Raw genomic sequence first — 21,957 nt, 5'->3', positions numbered from 1 at the left:
CAGGAGGCATTAAATATGCATTGAGGTGATTCATTTTCATTATTCCTTGAACACTCCCAAGATCCCCATTATCTGTCTGGGAGGTTCAGAATGTAACAAGGAAGGAATCTCTTTGCTTCAGATGAGCAGTATCCTCTTACATTTAACACATAACCTCCTTTGGTGGAACTTCCTTTTGTCTCCTCTTTAAAAATAAGCTTTTGGAAAGGGATGTTTTTGTTCCTCTTTAAGAAAGTTTCCAAAGGAAGAGGAAGATATTTCTTTCTGATGTCCCTCTAGTCTGCAGTGTGTGTGCCACGTGTGCTCCTGTAGAGTGTGGAGTTAGTCAGCCATTCAGACACAGAAAATACTTAGCAATTCCTACCCAAGGTGAAAATAATCATCCCAAAACTCCCACTCAGGTTTATGCCAGGTAATGGAAATTTGTTTTGTCTCAAAAATCCGAAAGCAAGACCTACTAAGCTAAATGTTCATCATATAATTGACTGATTGCTGGAAATAGAAAGATACTCTCCAGCCCTGCAGAAAATGGGAGATTGTTTGAGTGTTTGAGCCTGTTTTCTTTTGCACAACTGAAACACTTGTGGGAAGAGGAGATGGAAATGGAGATACAGTACTGGTCGTTCAATCTAATCTTGTCTGGTCATCTCTCTTGCCTGATAGAGTGTCCAGGTGGCTCTCAAAATCCCTGCAATGGCCATGGGACATGCTTGGATGGGATACAGCAAAATGGGACCTGCATCTGCAAGGTCAGTGTATGATTGGCTCTGAGGGTGATGTGCTTTTGTCAGAGGGCATTGTGTAGTGTCTGTGCAGATGCTTTGGATGAAGGCTGCCCTTGTGCCTGCAAGGTCATTAGCAACTTCTTTGATCCAGCATCAGAGGGTTGGTGTGGTCTGCAATAGCACTAAGACACTGTTGGTGAGGGTGTGGAGTTGGGAAGGATCTCTAGGGAGAAATGAAGAAAGAATGGCATAAATTTAACCCTCTGATCATCTGAAATAATGAGTGTCTACCTGTGGCTGCAAGAAGCCCTGAGATACTTGACTCTTAATGAGCTGCACCTTCTCCAGCCTTGGATGATCTACTTTCCAAAGGAACTGGGACCTGTGCCTTGGCAGGCAGATCCTTTCTCTCTTGGGAAAAGGAAAGACCAGAAGGAGATTTAGGACATGTTCATTTTTTCTTTACAACTCCAGACTAAGTACAACATAAGCATAATCAGTCCCTGCACATTTGAACCATCTAGAGCTGTATTCCTAAAACTTTTAGCTTAAAGGATCAGTGTCAGACTTGAAACTTTCTCTTCTAAGCTGAATGTTTTCACAGCATCCTCGATTAATGGCATTGTGAGCTAAAATCCCACCTCTTGAGCCCTTCTTGATTTTGGATGTAACTCAAAGTTACATCCTGAAGTTCTCCAAGACCTGTAAAATCAATGTCCAAAGTCCCATTGGCATTAGTGAATCCAAATTCCATTTTTCAGAGAGAGAAGCCAGCTGGTACATTCCTGTCTGTTTGTGATCAGGACATTGTTTTTTCCACACCCTCCAGAGTTCTGCTGGTGTTCCACATGCCCTCTGTGTGATCTTTGCCACAGGGGCTGGATAATACTGCTAGAGCACTGAACAGATTGGTTTTCTTCAGTGTATTGGTTCAACTGTCACAGAAAATCAGGAATGGGGAGAGACTTAGAAGTGTAGCAATGTGTGGAACAATGCAATGGTACAGAACAATAACACGTGGGACATTTTGGGGCCCTTCTAGGAGCAATACAGTGGTTTTGCCTGCCAGAATTGTCGAGATGAAAATCGTTTCGGCCCAGACTGTCAGTCAGGTAAGAATGAGTAATTCAAGTGAAACCTCCACGAAAACAGCAGAGCAAGGAAGGAGGAGGGGGAAATTGAGTGAGGAATGGTGCTGGAGAGGAGGAGAGGATGCCAGCTGGCAGTGTTCTATAGCAAGTGTCTTAGCATTTGTCTTTGTGTCCTCCTCCACTGTCTCATTAGGCAAATGATTCTCAGTCTTTCACTCAAATCAGTACTTTTTTCCCCTCGTAAATCTCTGTCTCCCCTTACCATGGCTATCCCAATTTCCTCTCTCTCTTAACCAGGCTGTTACTACATCCCTAAAGTGACCCACATTCACTTCTCAATTGTTTTCCAGACTCCTAGAACTGCCCCCACTTGCCAGTCTCTTCCTCTCTACAAAATTAATACACACAGTGATGCTTTTCTTGTCACATTTTTAGAAGCAATTTCTGACTAGAGCAGCCTGGCTGTTAAAGGACCCCTTTTTGTCCAGCACCTGGTTCCCTTGTAGCTACACAGGTGACACAGGTGTGATACAGTGATTGAACTCACACAATGACACCAATGGTGGGATCACAGATGTGGTAGGCTCTCATGACACTGTCCCCTTCCACATTGCCTGCAGGAGTCTTAGAGGAATGGGAGGTTAAAATGTCTGCCTGAAAAGCTGGTCTAGATCTTGCATTCAAGGCTGCTTTTATAGGGCACTAGTTTGTCTTCCTGAGCCCAGGATGTGCCATTTGCCCCGTGTAAGCTCTGACTGGCTTGGCTGGTTTTTAAAAGGAGATACCTTTGCTGTGGATTATTGGTGAGAAATCAGAGTGCCAAGTCCCAGGGCAGTTGGCCAGTGTATGCCTGGAGCCACTTGCACTGAATCAGGTTTGTCTGGACTTCTCTTGCAGTGTGTGACTGTGTGCACGGGGAATGCAACAGCGGTGTCACTGGGAATGGGAGCTGCACGTGCTACGGAGGCTACGCTGGCCCCAGGTGTGACCAAGGTAAATACACTGGTAGCTGCAGAGAGGCTGCTAGAGCTACACTATGGTATGGGCTTGGATGCTTGTGTCCCAAAAGGAGCGGAGGGATAACGAATCGCTTGGGAATGCAGAGCTAAGATGATCTGAGCACTGGAGTCCTAGACAGAGGGAGAAGCTGGGGTCTGCTCCCCACTCTGTGACAGTGATTGAGAGCCACTGTCTCTTTGTGCCTCTGTTCTCTCTCTGGAAACCAGACAGATGCTTTTTACTCTCCAAGTCTTGTGGGACCTGACTACCTAGACTGCTCACACTGCTTACATCCCCTGGCTTTTGTGCCAATTTAGGGGCCTCTGGAAACCACATTTGCCTTTGTATACAAGGTATTCTGTAAGTTGTATCTTCCATCAGTGCCCTGCATGCTCAAAGGGAAACTCTCTTTGTTATGTGCTTCTAGAACTTCCCCTTTGCAAAGACATCACATGTGAGGCCAACAGCGAATGCGTGATAAGGGATGGGACAGCGATGTGTGACTGCAAGCTGGGCTACATGAAAAATGGGAGCACTTGCCAAGGTGAGAAACTTCTCCATGACCCTGAATGGTCCCCTGTTTGAAAACAATGACTGCACTGGTATCTCCAGATGAATTTGATGACTGAATACAATGTCTACTTCATTGCAGAGATTAAAGAACTATTTTGGGGAGAATCTCTTTAAGCTTAAGATCTGAGTTTTCATCTCTTCTCTCACTTGATCCTGAAAGAAAAGAATTGCATTCTGCACTCACTTATAGCTACTGAATTACCATGACAAGAGGATGTTGATTAGTCTGTACCAGATTAAATAGTAAGGCAAAGAATTGGAGGATTTATTCACTGATTTCAAATAAATGTTTGTGGGTTGGTTTTGTTAAAAGAAAGGCAGTAAGATGCATGTGATTAGCTAGCTATGGATAGTTCTGTTTTCACTGGCTTATTGCAGTTTTTGCTAACTAAACTGCAGTTTCATATATCCTCAGATTTGATGGAAATTCAGAAGTAGAATCAAGCATCTTCTGTCACTGAAGTAACATGAAGAACCTGTCATCTGAACCCCTCAGATCAAAAAACCTCAAACATCTGCAGTCTGAAGTGATTTTGTTTTCCTGGGAAATGTTAGAAGTTTAATAGTATAAATTCCTTCTACTCTATTCTTTCCAGGTTTTCTGCATTCTGCTGTGCCACAGTAAGTGCTGTTTTAAAAACATAAGCTTTTACCTCTCATCTCTTTAATTGCAGTTCAGGATTCCTGTGCCTCTTCTCCGTGCTCCGTCTTCGCCGTATGCAAGGTTCTTGGGCCACAAAAGTATCAATGTACATGCAAAGAGGGATATCAAGGAGATGGGGAGATTTGCCAGCCCATAAACCCTTGTGTTGACAGCAATGGAGGCTGCCCAGAAAACTCCACAGTTTGTGTTTACAGACATCCAGGAGAGGTAAGGGCAGCAGCAGCACATCAGCAACCTGTGAGGGTCTGAAAAATGACCGAGTGAGAAGCTCTTCCAAAGAGCTCACCGCTCTGTTGGTCAAATCTGCTCTCCTCACCTTGGATTTTGCACAGAGCTCTTTTGTGTAGGGTAATTTATTGGGTAAAAGATGGTGAATGCAGCTCTGTAATCACTGTGTTGCCTTCTCCTAGACAACTTGTGTCTGCAAGCCTGGGATGAGTAGGAGAAGTCCTTCATCTGAGTGCTCTGTGTTTCCCATCAGCTGCTCGCATTATTATTGTGGCGTGACTGCCACGTGTGCAATGAATTCCCAGGGGACTCCTAGGTAAGCCAGTTTTAAGATTGTTATAAGGAAGCTCATTCTGCAGCTAGAATGGAAACTGAGCTTGGATGAGCTGGATTTTGATGAAACTGAGCGTTAACTGAGGGGAACAGGCCAAAGACACGTTTTGAGGAGAACCTATTTGCAACAAGTCCATTGAAAGAGTTTGCATCAGTCATTGTAAATTTTGGCATGTGGGTCACAAAATGCTTGAGATCTGGGGCAGCAGTCTCTTCTGTGATGTGAACTGGAGATACAGTTCCCCAGGTTGGTAGTAGTGGGGTATTATCAGTTATAAAAGGAAGATGTGTGACTTTTTTGCTCACATTTATCCACATTTGATTCTGAGGACTGTCTTTGTTTCTCCTCCCACTGAGACCTGTAAGCAAGAAATGAATTAGAGATGCAGATTGACAAGGAAGGAGAAAGTGAAGGGAAGAAACAGCAGACTTTATTTAATCCTCTGGAGCAAAACACCTCTAAGTTGATATCCCAGAGATGGGAAATGTTGCCAGTTCTAGGATCATTTTTGCATAATGGCCTCCCAAACACCACATAAATCTTCACCAAGGATTTTGTGTGTTAACAAGAAAAGGTGCAACTTCTCTGAGAGGCTGAGGAGGGAAAGAGCAGTCCCATCTCCTTGACCCTTCCTTCTCTAGTGCTGCTAAAGCCATTAGCATCCACCTGCTCCAACCCAGAACCGAAACACAGCAGCTTCCCTTTCTGAAGATGTGCTAGCAAAGTGCAGGACACGGTGTTCAGTGCAGTCCCTGCCTTAGTATATCTGTTCCCCAGCAGCTGGCATCCAGCCCTCTGAGGCTGGAGTCATGTCAAATTCCTCCCTTGTGTTGCATGCCTTTGCATCCCTGAAACAGAAAGAGCAGAGAGGATCCTTGGACAAAACCCAAACAGGAAAAAACATGGTTATCGGCCAGTGACCTTACGTAGTCTCTGAGTAACGACTCTCAGTCCGTGTGAATCAGGAGGGAGATTTTCACATGTAGATAAGCTTTTCTGGAAAAGTCATTAGCCTGTCTGAGGCCCTCATTAAGCCTCGGATGAAGCGTAGCTGAGTGATGTGCTTGAGCTCACCTCACTGAAGCTGAGGCGTCACACAGGAGCTATTTGGGAGATTTGCACTTAGCTTGAGGTTTTTACACATTGCCTCAGAATTTCAGGTGCTTTAATGAATGGTACTAACTGAATATCTAGTTAGAAAGCTGTTGCTAAATATATTGTGGCTATCTGTACCCTGAACTCTAGAGCAGACAGTCCCTGTGTTGACTGTATCTAAGAAAGCAGCTTGGTTCTCTTTGGGTGGGTCTAAATTTGCTTACACTCCTGAAGTGTGCATCACTTTTACTTAGTTTAGGCAGAAGTTACTGATCTCTTCCCTACACTTTAAAGCTGGGCTTTGTCTTCAGTTGTAGATAGTGATGTGTTGTTCTGCTCACGTTTGCTGACTACATTGTGAACTGTTTGATAACGGTTTGTTATGTTTCATTCTTGTCTCTTAGCTGTGTGTGTAAAGAAGGGGAGATTGGAGATGGGAGAAATTGCTATAGAGATCTCTTGAGTGAGATAAACGAGCATAATTCCCGAGGAAGATTTATCAAGAAACTAAACGTCGCCAGGAAAATGTTTGGTAAATGTCTTTTGAATTTGTTTGGGGAATAGAACAAAAGTGGGGACAAGAGGATGTCAGAACAGACTGAAAACCTTTCAATAAGAGATCTTATTTTGCAATGTGTGCCCATGGGCTGCAAAATTAAACACATCACATCTCTGAGCTCGCATTACCAGTTCTGGATTGTGAACTGAAGAGGCTGTTGCAGCGAGCACTCTGGATGAGTATTAGGTATTTGACAGTCTGGTGAAGGATGTACCACATCTTCAGAAGGAGGAAAACATGCCTTGGAGGTGTAATTCAAACCATCAGCATTCCTCCACCTGTGGCATCTGTGTTGAACGCTCTGCAACCTTTCAGCTGTTGCTGAGTTTTCTGGCAGTGATGCTTCAGGATTGTGAGCCATGGGCCCTCTGCTTAGAATAAGCCCTTAAACAGCCTCCTCATCAGCATGCACGTGTGAATGGGCATTACAGAGATGGAGGGGCTTTATTTATTCTATGCACCATGGTCTTTCTGAGTAAGGAATAGCTTTCCAAAGCATAGACAACTTTTCAGAACCCACGTACTGCAAATGTGGGGAGTGATGTCTGCAAAGGTTAATTTTTGCCTCACTCTAATCCAAGGAAAGATCATGTTAAAGTGTATTTATGTTGGATACCTTCTTCAACTCATCATCTGCAGAGTCTTTTGGGTCTCTCTCTGCTACATATCAGTGTTGCTAACACTCATTTTCTGCATATATTTTCCATGATGATTTAGTCTATGGGCAGCTGTGTGAAGATCTCTGGGTTCCTTAACTCCTGTGCAGTGGGACTTAATACCAAATGGCTTTTGTGACATGGATTTAGTCGATGGGCCATTGATGACTGAGTGAAGGCTGACAACTGTGTGTTCATAGCAGCTTCTCAAGAAGTATCTAGTCTCAATAAATCCTGATGACACCCCAAAATTAGTTGTTTCCAGGGGCAGATAGAGGACAATTGGCCCAAGAATAAGGTATTAAGTATGAGGAAACAAAGTTATTATGAATGCCAATTCCAGCAGTGAGTGGAAGTGGACCACAGTCACCAATAATTCTTCAGAAATCTTGTGGGCAAGTGCTTAAAACTCATAGCAAACAAGCCTGGCTGTGACAACAATAGCAAACTCCCTCTGGTTGCTTGTAAACAAGTACTAGTTACTTGTATCAGGCCAAAACTGCACGGATGCAAGGGTGCTGTTAAGAGGAATAATTATTGCTGGAGTGAAACCAAATGCTAAGTACTTCACATTGCCACCTTTTTTGCAGCTTCTGGTTGCTCGGTGTTGCTGACTAAATATGGACCTTTCACAGTCTTTGTACCATACCTTCCTCTGATTGAAGACAGAATGGAGTTTAATGTAAGTTTTCTTGGTTTTATCAAACCTTTGCTATCAGGATTCTTTCTTGCCCGAGTTCTGCAGCCTGTACCGATTGGCACATGAGAGAGGAACTTTGGAAGGCAGTATTTATAGAAGCAGTGTCTTGGGAAGACTCTTCATTGTCTGGTTAAGCTGCAGTCTTACAGAGGATGTCATATCCCTTGCATTGCTTTTAAAACCTCTATCTCTTTCTTCAATATGGATGCAATTTGTTTTTAATGTGTAATTTTTCTGGCCATTCTTCATGCAAAGCTTGAACCTCCTGTGTATCTTACTACTTAAGGGTGGGGTTCTCAAAAGGGGCTAAGATTTGCATCCAGGTATTGGATTTTAGGCCTATGGTATGTGGATATAATGTCAGCTACTTGAGAAGAGCTCATTTTATTAATGGGGATAGCAAGGGCTGGAGAAAACTGCTGTGGGAGCTCGGGCAAGAGTTTGAGAATTCTGGGCTTCAGCAAGTTGGTCCTGCAGGTCATATTCTTATTTCATTCAATTGTGTTTATTTGCAGTAGTTTTTGCACAGTTAAGCCCACAACCAGGCTATCCATCATTAGGATGAGAAGGTATATAAGCCATTTTCTCAGGACAGAGGTAAAAGTCAGCACACTTGAGCTACAAATGCAGGTCATGCAGTAGGGATTTTAATTGTATGCTAGGCAAGGTGCCTGTTGCTTTTCAGCTTGCAGCTAGCACGTAGGTATGAGAAGGTAAATGTCTTAAAGGTGATCCAGACAGACTAACCCCATTTGAACATTACATTTCCAAAAATATCATTCCTTTGCTTGATAGTAAAGATATCTATGCAGCAGCAGTAACTCACATAGAGTGGAGGGAGCAGCTCCTAACCCAAAAATGGCAGGGACATTTTAGCTGTCTCCAACTACCTTGTTGAGAGTAAAGGTTTCCACTAACACAAGTCAAACCCTGTGCCGAGGTCATCATGGTAACTTCTGGATTCATACAGTCATAGAATGGTAGGGTTGGAAGGGATCTTTACAGATCATCTAGTCCAATCCCCCTGCAGAAGCAGGTTCACCTAGATCAGGTCACATAGGATTTGTAGAAAATACTTCAGGAAAGGCTCCTGAGTTGACTAGTCTACCTGTTCCCACAAGAGTCAGCTGCACATAAATCAGCATTGACAGAGGACTGTCTTAAAAAAACACCAGTGATGGAAAGCCCAGAAAAGAAAGGAAGAAACCAAGTGTAAATTCAGCAGCTTAGACCCCCTCCATGGTCCAACATAAACAAAGATATTGTATGGGGAGCTTCAGCAAGTTCTGTCATCTCAAGTATACAAGGATAGTTTTTAAATTGTCCAAGTCCAATAGACTTCTGCCTAGGGGATTTTTCTAAAGTCACCTGCAGGTTAATCAGTGTCCCCATGTTGTCTGTGTACACAAACACAAAAGATTTGCTGCAGTGCTACTCCAGGATACCGAAATGAAGAGGGAAGCTCATTCTTGTATGCTATGGGATTTTCTGTTTGTGTTAGCTGTTGTGTTAGCTGTGGGAGAAAGGTAATGTTATGGCTTCTTCAGTAAATGAGCTTTTGAAAAGACATGTCATTTGTCTCTTTCTGTGGTCTTTATTCCCCAAAGGATACCATCGCTGAGCAGCTGTGCAGGATGCACATTGTTCCTGGTCTGCATTTGATAGAAGACATACTAAAAGCCAAGACTCTGTGGACCTTGTCAGGACATGAGCTAACGTTCAGTAGCCAGGTAAAGGATCTCCTGAACTGAAGTCCTGGAGCACTGCTTCATGTAGGACAGACTGGTGCTTGAGCATAGTTTCCTTGGTGCACTTTCATAACCAGAAAACATTTTTCTCTAATCAACCTGCCTGTGAGCAGAACAAGCTCCTTTGGAAGTCCAAGGCAAGGTGATTTAACACCAGACACCCCAAGTAACCACTTCTGCTGTCTGGCAGAAAACCAATTAGCCAGAATCTGACTTGTGAATGTTTTTTCCTTGGTCTGCGTATGTATTTTGGAGAAGAGGCCTTTCCTCTATACCACTGGCAGCTACAATATCCATGTGGATAACATGGAAGAGGCAGGAAAGTCTCTTTTCAGACTGAGTGCTTCTCGTGCTTGGACACAGTCACATGCTGAATATTTTCTCTTCCTGTTTCCCCTCTTTCTATTTTCCTTTTCTTAGTTGTCCTGGCAAAGAGTTTTTCATCATTATTTTCTGATATGGAAGGTGCTTTTCCCTTTTACCAATTGACTCATATTTTCCAGCATCCACTGTTCTCTCTCCATCCTGCACTTTTCCTGCATGCATGCTCACAGCTGGCCAAGGGGGAGCCTTATGTTTCCTCTCTGAGGATCCAGCCTTGGCCTTGAGGTCTAGGTCATAATGCATGCACCCTGCATGCATCAAAAGGACAAAGCACTATTTGGAGCCGGGAATCCGAACTGAGCTTGTCAATGCTCCTTTTAAATTTCTTTCCTGTTTGTTTACTCAGTCTTTTGATGTGGGAAGTCTGCCCTCCCCTTCCTTTGTTTCAGCCAGAATCCTCAGTGATGTGAACTGTTCAGGGCAGGGAAGAGCAATTAAAGAAATACATGTGGTGAAATGAAAAGCACCTGGAAGCTGTGGTTGCCTGAACTTGGATTATGGCTGCCACAGCAATACCTTGATGCTCAGTTTGTAGGTTAGCCTTGGAACCCTCTGTACACTAGTGCATGGTTGTATATTTCACTGTGAGGGTGAGGGAGCCCTGGCACAGGCTGCCCAGAGGGGTTGTGGAGGCTCCTTCCTTGGAGGTCTTCAAGACCCGCCTGGACATGTTCCTATACGACCTGATCTAGGTGACCCTGCTTCTGCAGGGGGGTTGGACTGGATGATCTCTAAAGGTCCCTTCCAACCCCTCCTTTCTATGATTCTATGAAGGACTAGATATACAATTTATAGTTTAGTGACCCTGACTTTTGTCTTTGTTACAAAGACTGGTGTTATGAGCCAATAAAAGTTGCAATCAAAGCTGTAGTTCCAGGATTGCCTCCAAGTTCTGTCCTCCCATACCCAGGGAGCACCACGCCTCTCTGCTTGTACTTGGAAAACTGATCCTGCAGCTACTTGATGGTCAGTGTACTCTTTTGTGATCCAGAGCTAGGATCAAGCATCATTCACACTCAAACTTAATTCTAGAGCTGATTGTCCCAGGTTAGGTCTTCTTTCTGTAATAAGACTTAACAAAATATTGCCCAGGCTCCAGTAGAGGTGAGATGTTTGTTTTACACCCTTTCAATTTACTTTTTACAGAATAACTCTGTGCCACCACCTTGCTGACCCATAGGCAGAGAGCACTGGAGGGGAAAAAGGTTTTATAGATTATCATCATAGCACAGATAGACCACAAGGAAATAACCTTTGGTTGTTATCCAGGCAAACATCAAAACGTTTCGATACCAAGACCTGCCGGGGGAACAGTACGATGTTCTGCTTTACAACCTGCCAGCAACCAATGGCATCATACACATCATTAACACCCTGAGGAAGAAACCCAGCTCTGACAACCTCAGAAACACACAGGTACACAGGCAGCTGTATTTCTTCTGCTTTAGGGGACAGCAGTATGAACAGTTCAAAAAAAAGAAATCTATTTTCATCATTAATCTTCCAAATCAGTGACTGGGGTTTGTTTAAAAGGCAAAAGGCTGTTTATTTTGTTTGCAGCTGGTGACAAGGCCTGTTGGACACTATTATGTCAGAATAGCATTACAAGTAGCTAATGGTGCTGTGTAAGCCAGCTACAGACCTCACAATGATGCTTTTACAGAGCCTGGATGAGTAGAGAGCTCTCCTTTCATGAGCAAGATCACTCCCTTCACAAGAAACGAGCTCTATTTCAGTTGTATCTGACAGAAAACACATCTTACAGGAGGAATACTGAAGAAGCATTTTTCACATGGAAGTGAAATTCAGATTTTCTTCAATCAGTCAGTACTGCAGTTTGAAATTATAACTGCAGACTCAGTTCTGCATGAAAAACATTGAGGATGTTTTTAATCTATGATCCTGTGATTCTAAAATGAGGACAAATAATCATTACACTTTTGCACTTTGAAGACATCTTGAATTTAAGACATCAGGCAGGGCTTTCAGGTTCAAGTTCTGCTAAACACATTTCCCTGTTTCCTGGAAGGAGTTTTTGCTATAGCTATTACATTGCTCTGCCCGAGCTGTTTATAACAGCTGTTATATTGTTTCTATATGCAGAAAGCAGCTCTTGTTACCTCCTTGCAAAAAAACTACTCATAGAATCCCACAAGCACTTGGATTTGGTAGGATTTTGGTAGCACTTTCTTTACTGTTGTATTTAATGTATAAACCAGTCAGACTGCATAATATTGTGGTTGTATTTTGTGTGTTTAAATAGCAGCTGGAGTGTTGTGTTGAGTGTCAGTAGCTCTTCAGCTGAAGTGCATGTCAATTGTACAACTTCTGGGTGTCCACATGGGTTTGATTGTGCCCATCACTGATGTTTGTCTGCTGTCACTTAAGGTGGTCCCAGTCTTATGGCCTTCATGAGGATGTTTTCCAAAAAGGAGTGTCTGAGGTCCAGAGAGGAAGCTGGACCTCAGTGTTTGTGAGCTCAGGCACCTGCAGGGAAGGGTTTGCAGCTACTCTGGGATGGCAGGACAGTGAGAGTGCTCCCTGTAGAGCTTGTCTTTCCCTGGACTCTTTCAGACATTTCCTTCCCTTGTGATGTTGGCTTTGCAATGAAGGCTGATGACCACATCACCCATTTTTGGTATCAAATCCCTTTGTACCCATGTCCCTTGGAAATCGTGTTCTATGCCTCTGTGTGTTCTGCAGGAAGCACTTTCAGTCAAAACCCCATGCAGATTCTTGCAAATAAAGATCAGGCAAGTCTCTTCACAAGTTTTGACACCTGAAGGGACATTCCTCCTGTTACCCTTGTCTTCACGAGCAATGTGGTAGAAAAGAAGGCATCTGTTTCCTCTGTGGTTTCAGGAATATGCATACCTATTGTATTTTCTCAGCACTGGTGCTCGTTTTCAGGTGGCAGAGTGAACTCTTGCCCTCAAAGCACAGGGAAGCTTGAGATGACAGAGTAGCTCTGCCTACCAGCCCAGAACTGATTTGTGTACCGCTGGAAATGGTGTCTCTACTTATAATGATAGCAATTACATCTTCATTTATTGTAATCTGCAGATGGGAGCAGGAAAACGAGTGCAGGTTACCTTGGAAAATCTGATTTGTTGTGAGTTTGTGCCTAAGTTATTGCAGGCTCAGTCCTTCCTTGGTCAACTGGCCACTACAGAGAGTTTGAAGACTTTGAGGATGATGGTCACCTGTAGATCTTCACATGCAAACCACAAACAGACTCATCAAGGCCATTCCAGTATGTGCCCAGACCTCGCTTCAGCCTCAGCCATTTTTTTTCCTCTGTCTTCTTGTAGAAAACCATTGGTGAGATCCTTGCTTCAAATGAGATCTTCAGTAGATTTGAAACGATACTGGAGGTAAGCATGCTTGTGTCTGGCCTGGGAAGGTGTGGCACTGCTGCTGGTACAAAGCCTGCTCTTGGCTTTGTGGGAATTTTCAATAACATTTAAATACACCTCAGTGGTTAAACTTTCTTTCTGGATGCTTTTCTCCTGTGTCATTTCCTATTTTGTGGATTTTACATAAGCAAAAGTAATGGAAAAGGTTGGAGTTTTTATATCAATACAGAATCTGGCACAAGTCCACACCTCTGCTTCCTCTGGAGAGTTTGTTCTCCAAAGCGTGTTTAGCTCCTGACTACTGTCAGGACAAAGAGGGAAGGTCTCATAACTGCTTATGCCAAGCCAGATTGTAGCTACCTGGTTTTTTTTGAGGTATAAAAGCAGTCCTCAGGTTATAAACACTCAAGGCTACTGCCCAGGAGTCAGCTAGTTAGTACTTTCGCTAGGGACAGATTGATTTTCCTTTTACCTCCATCAGTCTCATCTGGAACTGCTCTGGCATTGCTTACAACAACCTTGGCCTGTCCATCTGTGGCTTTTAGTGGTTTACAAAATTCACTAACTGCAATTGTGATTATAGACTTGACTGTCTTTTTCTTCTCTTCAGGAGAAAATAGACAGATTTAGTCCCTGTTTGTGTACTTGTGTGTTTAAAGAATGCAGGGAGCATTATCCCAGTACTCCCTTGTTCACATTAGCTGCATTTGCAACAGTGGCTTCATTGTCCAAGCTACATTTTTGTGTCATTTAGGCCTTTGTTATATTACATACTTATCCTTGGTGTCCAGTTTCCTCTTGCATATGTTTGCTTTTCAATAGCTCTGCCTCTAGTGGCTTGCTTCGAGTTTCCTTTCCGTTCCTGACAGACTGCCCTGGCTAACTCATGATAGAACCATGATGAAATCTTTTACTGCTTTCACAGAACTGTGGCCTGCCTGCAATCCTGGATGGCCCAGGCCCTTTTACTGTATTTGTACCCAGCAATGATGGTGTGGATAAGTTGAGAGATGGAAGGCTCATTTATCTTTTCACAGAGGTAAGAGCTCACAGTGTTTTAAGCCATCCTGAGCTAACTGTGTTGCACTAGGCTGTGCTGGAATGGTTTGTGCAAGGTATCTGATCACTGCTGAAAGCTGTTCTTCCTGGAGATGGCTAAACCATATCTCTGTAAGGCTTTGGGAGAGAGGTGAATGCTGATGGAACCTACAATGAGAAATATGGTTGCCCAGATTGTTTAAACCTGATGTTTGGTTTTCTTTCCTTACTCTGGCTTTGGGCATGGGCAAATGAAAGAACCAATTTTCCAGGGTACATTGCCATTGTCAGTCATTGGTTAAAAGAAAGTGTAGTTGCTTCCTCTTACTCATGAGCACTGAAAGAGTGTCTGATTTTTATGTTCTTTTCTTTCCTTAGGGCATAAATAAGCTTCAGGAACTTGTCAAACATCACATCTACACTTCAGCAGCGGTAAGGCAGGCAGCTCTAATTCCACAGAACTGAGGTTCCTCAGGGCAGCATGTTATCAGCCGTGTTGTTTAGCACAGATATCAGAGTGTTGGTGACTTCAGCTGCTACTTCTTGGGCTTTCCCTGGAGGATTCAGGATCTGATGGGGCAAAATACTTATTGTGAAAGTGGTTGCCAAAAGAGACAGCTTGTGATCTTCCACCACTAAACTGAGTTTGCTGGGAGGGATGGTGCTTCTCAGGTGGCTGGCCTTTACAGTGAAACTGCTGTCTGGCAGAATTTGCTGCAGGCAAATGCTCTCTTGTGATCACTTTAATGTGCTAAACTATTAATTAGGAGTGTGCCTTAATTATGAACTCTCCAGCCTACAGTTTTCCTAAAACACTAATAGCAGTAACACAAAAATTAGAGCCAAGTGAAGAATTGGACCAAACTACCTGCTGCTTTTCCTCTCTCCTTGGGCTCCACTGGTGGCTGAAATTAGAGATGGGGAACTAGTGCAAGTGAGCCTGTGATCTGAGGCAGTACTGCCAGGTCCTGCACCCTCAGTGCTGTATATGTCATGGCAGGGTAAATAAAGTCAACACAGTGCATTGACAAGACATTTTCCATTATATATTAGAATAGCCAAATGTTTAAAGTTAGACACAAAGCCTGTGGAGGAAAGGAATCCTCAAGCATTATGATGCAATGCCATAATCTTTGGTAAGAGATAATATTATTGCCATTCTTTACTTAGAAACAAATGCCAGTTCTTGTAATGTTCCTAATTCTTGTAGAGAAAATGAGCAGTGCTTTGAGAAAACAGTAAAGTGTAGTTTTGCTTGATGAATAACAACATGGTGACAAGCTGAGCTACTGTTTAAGAACCCATTGGACACAAAAGTGACAATTGTCTTGGTTCCCAGAACTTTTCAAGTGCTGAATTTCCTCACTGCAGTAGCTGCAGTTTACCTTTGTTCTGTCTTTAGGAATAGGGTTATTAATTAAGTCAAAGTATGTTCTCTATTATGCTTCTGGCTGAAATTTCATTGTTTATTGAATATATCCTGGAAAATCTCCTTATTAGTCTGACCCTACTTAGCTAGGGAGACCTGATCTCAGCTGTGTTGGACTGTTACACAAGGAATGAACACCCAGGCTGCTGCCACGGACACCGCGGTGTTTGTGGTACTGCAAACAATTCACACAAAGTCCTGGATCTCCCTCTGGCCCATTCCTTGTGTTTAAGGTATTTCATGAGATATAAATGTTAAAATCAGGTCCCTTTTGGAAGGTTTTTGAAGTGACAGGAATCATGGAAGGACTGTGTAAGCTGTACTGAAATGAACCTACTGTCCCTCTCGTGTTTTACTTCAGGTGACTGTAGAGAAGCTGATGATGATGCCACGCATTGTTACTATGGCTAACCAGATACTTACCATCAGTATCAATGCAGATGTAAGTATGAATCTAAACTCTTTGGGGCAAATCCTCCTGTGCTAGGAAAAAGTCTGGATGTGGTTCTGAACAGTGTGGTTTCAGCCCATCTCTGCTTTCTCCTCTGCTTAGAAAAACAGACTTAAATGAGATCAGTGAATTAATTTGCTTCTTATCCAAGCTCTACAAAGAGACTTAACCATCTGTATGTTTGCACTTATGTAGTGTACCATCTGTTTCCTGCATTGGTCTTCTGTAGTTGATACAGTCTAATGAGCTAAAATGCAGATAAGTGACTTGTGTTTCTGTATCAGGGAAGAATTCTGATGGATGAATCAGGGATCCCCTTAAAGATGCGAGACATTGTGGCTTCAAATGGTATTATTCATACTGTGGATGGCATCTTCATCCCTCCTTCAATAATTCCCATTTTGCCTCACAGATGCAATGAAGAGCAACATGAAATTGTGACGGTAAGTCAGCTTCTCTCATTCTCATGCTGGCAATTGCTATAGTCCCCACACTTGTCTGCAGGGACAGAAACAGACTGTGTAAGTTGCATTTGGGAAATGTGTTCTGTCCAAGAAGTCTTCTGATGTGAACTTAGGCAGCATCAGCACCATCAGTATTTCTGCTGGCACCATTTCTTTCCTTGCACCCATCCTGTCTTTGGTTTAGAAGTGCATTTGCCTTTTCATAAGGCTGTGTGTGACCTCCTTCACACCATAGATGCTGTCAGTGCTTTCTTCTGTGATCTGGAGAGGAAGCAGATGTTCAGTAGCAAGAACCACAAATGCTGTGCAATATTCTCCCCTGAACAGTTTTGTACACCTTATTTTAGGTGCCTGCTCCCTAGTTGGGTCATTAGTAGGTTACTGAAGAGAGAACAAGAGGCTCTGAATAGGCAAGTGGCCAGAGGTTCCACACAACTTGCCAGTTTAGTGAAGCTTGCTGCATGGGTGCCTGAAGTGTCTTCCAGCATAGCTGTGTGTCTAGTGCCTGGTAGATTCACAGGGTGGAGACAGACTCCATCTTGCAGTCAGATACAAGCATCTCCTTGAGACAAGGAGTCAATTTATTGAAGTGATAAACTTACCCTGTTTCAGAGTGTGGAAGTTCCCTCCTAGGAATGTTTCTGATGCATGTTGTGATGTTTTGGATATGTACTGGGAGCAGTAGCTCTGTAGCATTCTTGGCATGGGGAATGAGTTCCTTGGAGAAGGTCACATTTTCCCCTCTTGTTTTCTTTACAGGGCTCTTGTGTGGATTGTGAGACTCTCAACAACAGTGTTTGCCCACCTGGCAGCAGAGAAATGGTACATATTTGTGGTTATTTGGTTGTTTCAGTAATTTCTTCTTTGCATGATGACATGCAGACACACTGATTGAGCTTCTAGCCCAAGCCACTTTCAAACAAATAGAGAGCAGGAAATGCAAGCAGTAGACAGGCCCCACATATCCCTGCTCTTTGATCTCAGACCATCACCCACTAACTGCCCTGTGCTATTTCTTATTCTGAAGTCTGTTTGCTGAATCAATGGAGAGCTGTGAGGCAGTCTGGGCTAAATGAAACTGTAGACTTGCAGCCTTCAGCACTTCTGCACTGCCTCAGGGAGAGCTTTCCTGCTCACGTGCTCAGTCTACCAGCTCCTCCAGCCTGCCAGGACCAAGCCTGGTCCCACTGGTACCATCCAGTACTAACACTGCCTATACCATGGCCAGAGAACAAGCTTTCTGCACTGCAGAGGATGGGAAACAATTTGTTCTTGGCCTGTGCTCCCTGTTGATTTAGAGATGAGCAGAACTTGATGAGGGTGGAGTAAGGAAGAGGAGGCTGGGTGCTAGTGTTTGAGTTATCCCATGCTGAGTTTAGCAGAACCAATTCCAGGAAATTCCCATGTGAAGGCTAGGCCCAAGGTGTTGTTTGTGAAAGCCAGAGAGGTGTTCACCACTGCTTGCTGTTTCTTGGGTATCTTCTGAGAGATGACCTTCAGGAGAACTTGCTAATGCAGTCTCAGCATGAATGTCTAAAGCAGAGCTCTGCAAAATCGCTAATTGCTCATCTTCCTCTCTGATTAAGGCAGATGAAGCCACAATCATCCGTGGGCCAATTCTGCCTAAGTCTAACTCCATGACAGGTCACTGAGCATTGTTCAAAATTTATTGGCAGTACCTTCCTCTCTCTCTCTCACTCTCTCCATCTCACCTCCCTCCTTCTTTTTCCTTCCTTTCCTCCCTCACACTCTCATTACTCCCCTCTGCCCTACTCTCCCTCCCTCCTTTCCTTCCTCTCCTTTCTCTTTTCTCCCCTCTTTTTTACCCTCTGTTTCCCCCCCACCCCCCGTGCCTTTTTCAACCCCTTGTCTCCTCTCCCTTCCTTCCTCCTGCTCTCTCCCCACCCTCCCCCCTTCCTCTTACTCTCTCCCTTATCATAGACACTATTATTAGAACAAAAGAGCAACAGCTTGGCTCAGACTTGGGGACTGCTGGGAGCAAGAGGAAGCTGCCATGTGCCTTCATTCGTGCCAGACAGGCCATAACACTATCTCGTTCACCTTGGCTCCTCTGCGAACTTCCTCAGCTCAGAGATAGGCACAGTTGCTTTCTGCAGCAAAAAGAGCAGAGGGAAAGGTTACAGTGCTGATGACTTGATTTGTTTATACAGGAATCAACTCTCTTGCCAAAAGAATGTGTCTACATCCATGACCCACAAGGCCTGAATGTCCCAAAGAAGGGGTGCGCCAGGTACTGCAACCAAACCATCATGGTGAGTGGGATGGGACACCACATTCCCTTTGAAAGGAGCTCAGTTTTACTCTTCCTCATTGCTCAAGAGGAGCTCTGACTCCTTGAGCTGAGAGAGGGCTGGATGGGAGCAAAAGAAAAGAAATCCCATGCAAAAGGCTGTCCCTAGGACCATCACATGAACTAGCTACCTGCTTTTTCTTTGGCAAACAGAGCAGAGTACCAACCTGCTGCAAAGGGTAGAAAGCAGCTCAGGTACACCTAAGTACAACAAAATAAAACACAGCATGCCAGTTGCAAGCAGCCAAGCTGGAGGAAGCCAAGAGACAAATGGTGCATTTAGCTGTGGCCTGTTTTCTCAGGGTGCCCTGCTTTTAGCATTTCTCCCAAAGGAAGCTGAGCACAGGGAAAGTGCTGTAAGCTGTGAAGTGATTGCATCCTGTTTATGAAACATTGTCAGATGGCTCGGGAAAGTCACTCCTTGTGAGTTGATGGACCTCATGCTTGTCTGCAGCTCCTGAGCTCTCACACTGTGCCAACTATGTGGAATGGTTTGTGGGTGTCTCATTAAATACTGCTGATAGCTTATCTTGTGATTGTTCTTCCATGTCAGTGGTGACAAGGGCTGTGCTCCAGGACTGCTCCATCCCTCCAAAGCAAGGATAAAGTTGGAAAATGAGTGGGCCAGCACTGTTAAAGAAATAGCATCTCACAGTGCAAGAGCTCCTTGAAACACAGATGGCAAATGGGACAGTCCATTTCAGTCCATGGCAGAGAGGAGGACCAGCATTTCAGAGTTTTGAGGGCAGGATGACTCCAGGCAATTCTTGTTAAGTCTCATCATACCTCACCAATTTTGCTTTTGTTTCAGAAACCTGGATGCTGCAAAGGATTTTTTGGTCCAGATTGCATGCCGTGCCCAGGGGGATTTTCCAGTCCATGCTATGGCCAGGGAAATGTAAGTATGAAAGTTCCTGCTGTGTGGCAATGAGCAGCTGAGACAGTGTGGTTAGAGAGTGGAGTTGTAGATAAGTACATTTCAGAGTTTGTGCTCCAGGGCTAAGCCCATGGTGATGGCAGCAGAAGATCCACAGAGAATGGTACTTGTTCAGTGGGTTTTGTCTCTTGAGCACTAATGTGACTCAAGTCATGGCTCTTGGGGACAGCTCTGCCTGCATGAGATTTGGTATTACCACCATCACTCTCGAAAGTCCTATTTTTTACTGCAAGTACCAAAGTGCTTTTGACAGACATCAGCACTTTGACTTTTTCCTGGTCCCCAGAGTTTCAATCACTTCTCTTTTCTTCTTGTTTTCTTTCCAGTGCAGTGATGGCATCCAAGGGAATGGCAGCTGTCACTGCTTCGAAGGTTTCAAAGGCATAGCCTGCCACATCTGTTCAGACCCAAACAAGCACGGCGAGAACTGTGACGAAGGTTGGTCATTCTGACAGAGACTAGAGGAAAATGTAGAGCAAGGGCATAGTGTAGGCTCATGTATCCTGGATTCCTTTCTGGCCAGACCAAGGTCATGAAATAAGTGACAGCAATGTCATCATGGGTGTCTCTTCAAACAACACTGAACAAAACATGGCTCGTATGACAGTGGTGATGGGGGTCTTGGAAACACCAGCCAAATTTAGGTGTGGGGCTTTGATTACATCTCTCCTGCTAGAAAAGAATAAGGACTTGAGCTTGATAGCCTAAATTTAGGCCTGTCCTTACAACCTATGAAAAACATAGACCCAAGAGGTCACAGGATCTGTTCCCCAGACAGGTTTCAAGTTCTGCTGAGTGTCTCTCAGCAGATGTCCTTCTGTCAGTTACACATGGGTTGTACATTTGGTGTCACAAGAGGTTGTGAAGGACAGCTGGGAATCTACAAAATACCATCTCTGTTGTGGATTCTGGGCTTTTTGTACTGATGTTACTCCATGTACCTGACAGATTGTGGCTGTGTCCATGGCATCTGTGACAACAGGCCTGGCAGTGGCGGTGTGTGTCAGTCCTGGTCCTGCAAGGAAGGCTATACTGGGAAATTCTGTGACAAGACATCCAAGAACTGTGGCCCGAGCGGGCTGTCCCAGTACTGCCACCAGAACGCTGTCTGCAGCCTCAATGACACAGCAAGGTCAGTCTTCTTCATGTGCACATTCATGTGGGCATCGTACAGGCACACAGGGACTGTGAGGCTGATTGCACTGTCACTGGCTATGGATGTGTGCTTGTTGCACAGGATCGTTTGAGTAACATAGCCAACCTGCTAGAAATCAAACTTGAGGTTCTTGCTTGCTTTGAGAGGCTCAAACTGCCTTTTTGCTCTCTGCTGACTTTCAGAAGGGGCTGCTCTATCCTTGTTTCTCTTGTGCTTATACTTTTAAGGTGCATCTGCATGGATGGGTATGAAGGTGATGGGTTTTCCTGCCAGCCCATCGACCTGTGCAGTCAGCCAGAACGAGGAGGCTGTTCACAGAATGTAAGTGAGGTCAGGCTGTCAAAGCATGGAGAAGCAGTTCCTATCAGTCAGAGCAGGGGGCCAGGGCTCCTGAGACTGTTACAGATTCTGTGTGCTCATTTGCCCTATCAGTAAGATGGGATGGAATAACAAGTACCTTGACACAGTCGTCATAAGGATGTCAGTCACTTGGGTTGGTGACAAAATTCAACACCCCAAAGAGAGTTTGGCTGGTTTGCACCAGATGTTTTGGCAGCTTGGAGATCAGCTGTAGAGATAGTTTTGGTTTGTATTGACTTTCCCCTCAAGCTCTTCTAGTATGTGTTAGTTTTTCTGTTGCTTCATTCAGGCTATAGCTTAACTGTGAGCTCCAACTCGTTTCTAGTAACCATCAACACTACACTGTTATCCTTAGTAAAGAACTGTGGTGCTTTATGATGGAAATGACTGCCAAATGGTCAGACCTCATGGTAATTTAGATTCCTCAGTGAGAGGAACATATTGGGCCACTAGAAAGAAATAAGATGCTACTGGGTACAAAGTAGCTCTTTCCTGAGAGAGATCTGCTCTACGTCATTGATTCCATCCTGCATGTCTGGGCAGGACATTGGGCTCCTCCTCCTCAGGGAATATTTCTTCTGGAATGGAAGAGCTTTAAAGGATGGTAGGGCATGTTCTGGAAGTTATGAGCCACCCTAAGCATATATGTCTGCCTTTCTGAAAACACATAATGTTTCCAGAATCACTTTGTTATGAAGT

At 44.1% G+C, this 21,957-nt stretch overlaps 1 protein-coding gene across 1 annotated transcript in view; it reads left to right on the top strand.

Annotated features, from left to right (window-relative positions):
• Positions 1 to 21,957, top strand: part of STAB1 (stabilin 1) — a 61,114-nt gene that overhangs the window by 9,383 nt on the left and 29,774 nt on the right. The window contains exons 5-25 of the mRNA XM_062008753.1: positions 664 to 749; positions 1,768 to 1,837; positions 2,714 to 2,809; positions 3,243 to 3,359; positions 4,063 to 4,259; positions 4,463 to 4,596; positions 6,114 to 6,241; positions 7,515 to 7,606; positions 9,232 to 9,354; positions 11,026 to 11,172; positions 13,068 to 13,130; positions 14,038 to 14,151; positions 14,529 to 14,582; positions 15,941 to 16,021; positions 16,315 to 16,473; positions 17,254 to 17,316; positions 18,666 to 18,767; positions 19,617 to 19,703; positions 20,069 to 20,180; positions 20,691 to 20,874; positions 21,126 to 21,219. Of these exons, the coding sequence (XP_061864737.1) occupies positions 664 to 749; positions 1,768 to 1,837; positions 2,714 to 2,809; positions 3,243 to 3,359; positions 4,063 to 4,259; positions 4,463 to 4,596; positions 6,114 to 6,241; positions 7,515 to 7,606; positions 9,232 to 9,354; positions 11,026 to 11,172; positions 13,068 to 13,130; positions 14,038 to 14,151; positions 14,529 to 14,582; positions 15,941 to 16,021; positions 16,315 to 16,473; positions 17,254 to 17,316; positions 18,666 to 18,767; positions 19,617 to 19,703; positions 20,069 to 20,180; positions 20,691 to 20,874; positions 21,126 to 21,219 (2,303 nt within the window). The remainder of the gene's footprint in view (positions 1 to 663; positions 750 to 1,767; positions 1,838 to 2,713; positions 2,810 to 3,242; positions 3,360 to 4,062; positions 4,260 to 4,462; positions 4,597 to 6,113; positions 6,242 to 7,514; positions 7,607 to 9,231; positions 9,355 to 11,025; positions 11,173 to 13,067; positions 13,131 to 14,037; positions 14,152 to 14,528; positions 14,583 to 15,940; positions 16,022 to 16,314; positions 16,474 to 17,253; positions 17,317 to 18,665; positions 18,768 to 19,616; positions 19,704 to 20,068; positions 20,181 to 20,690; positions 20,875 to 21,125; positions 21,220 to 21,957) is intronic.

This window comes from Colius striatus, chromosome 15 (assembly GCF_028858725.1).
Source record: "Colius striatus isolate bColStr4 chromosome 15, bColStr4.1.hap1, whole genome shotgun sequence".
Lineage (NCBI taxonomy): Eukaryota > Metazoa > Chordata > Aves > Coliiformes > Coliidae > Colius > Colius striatus.
This window is presented reverse-complemented; position numbering and strand designations above follow the sequence as displayed.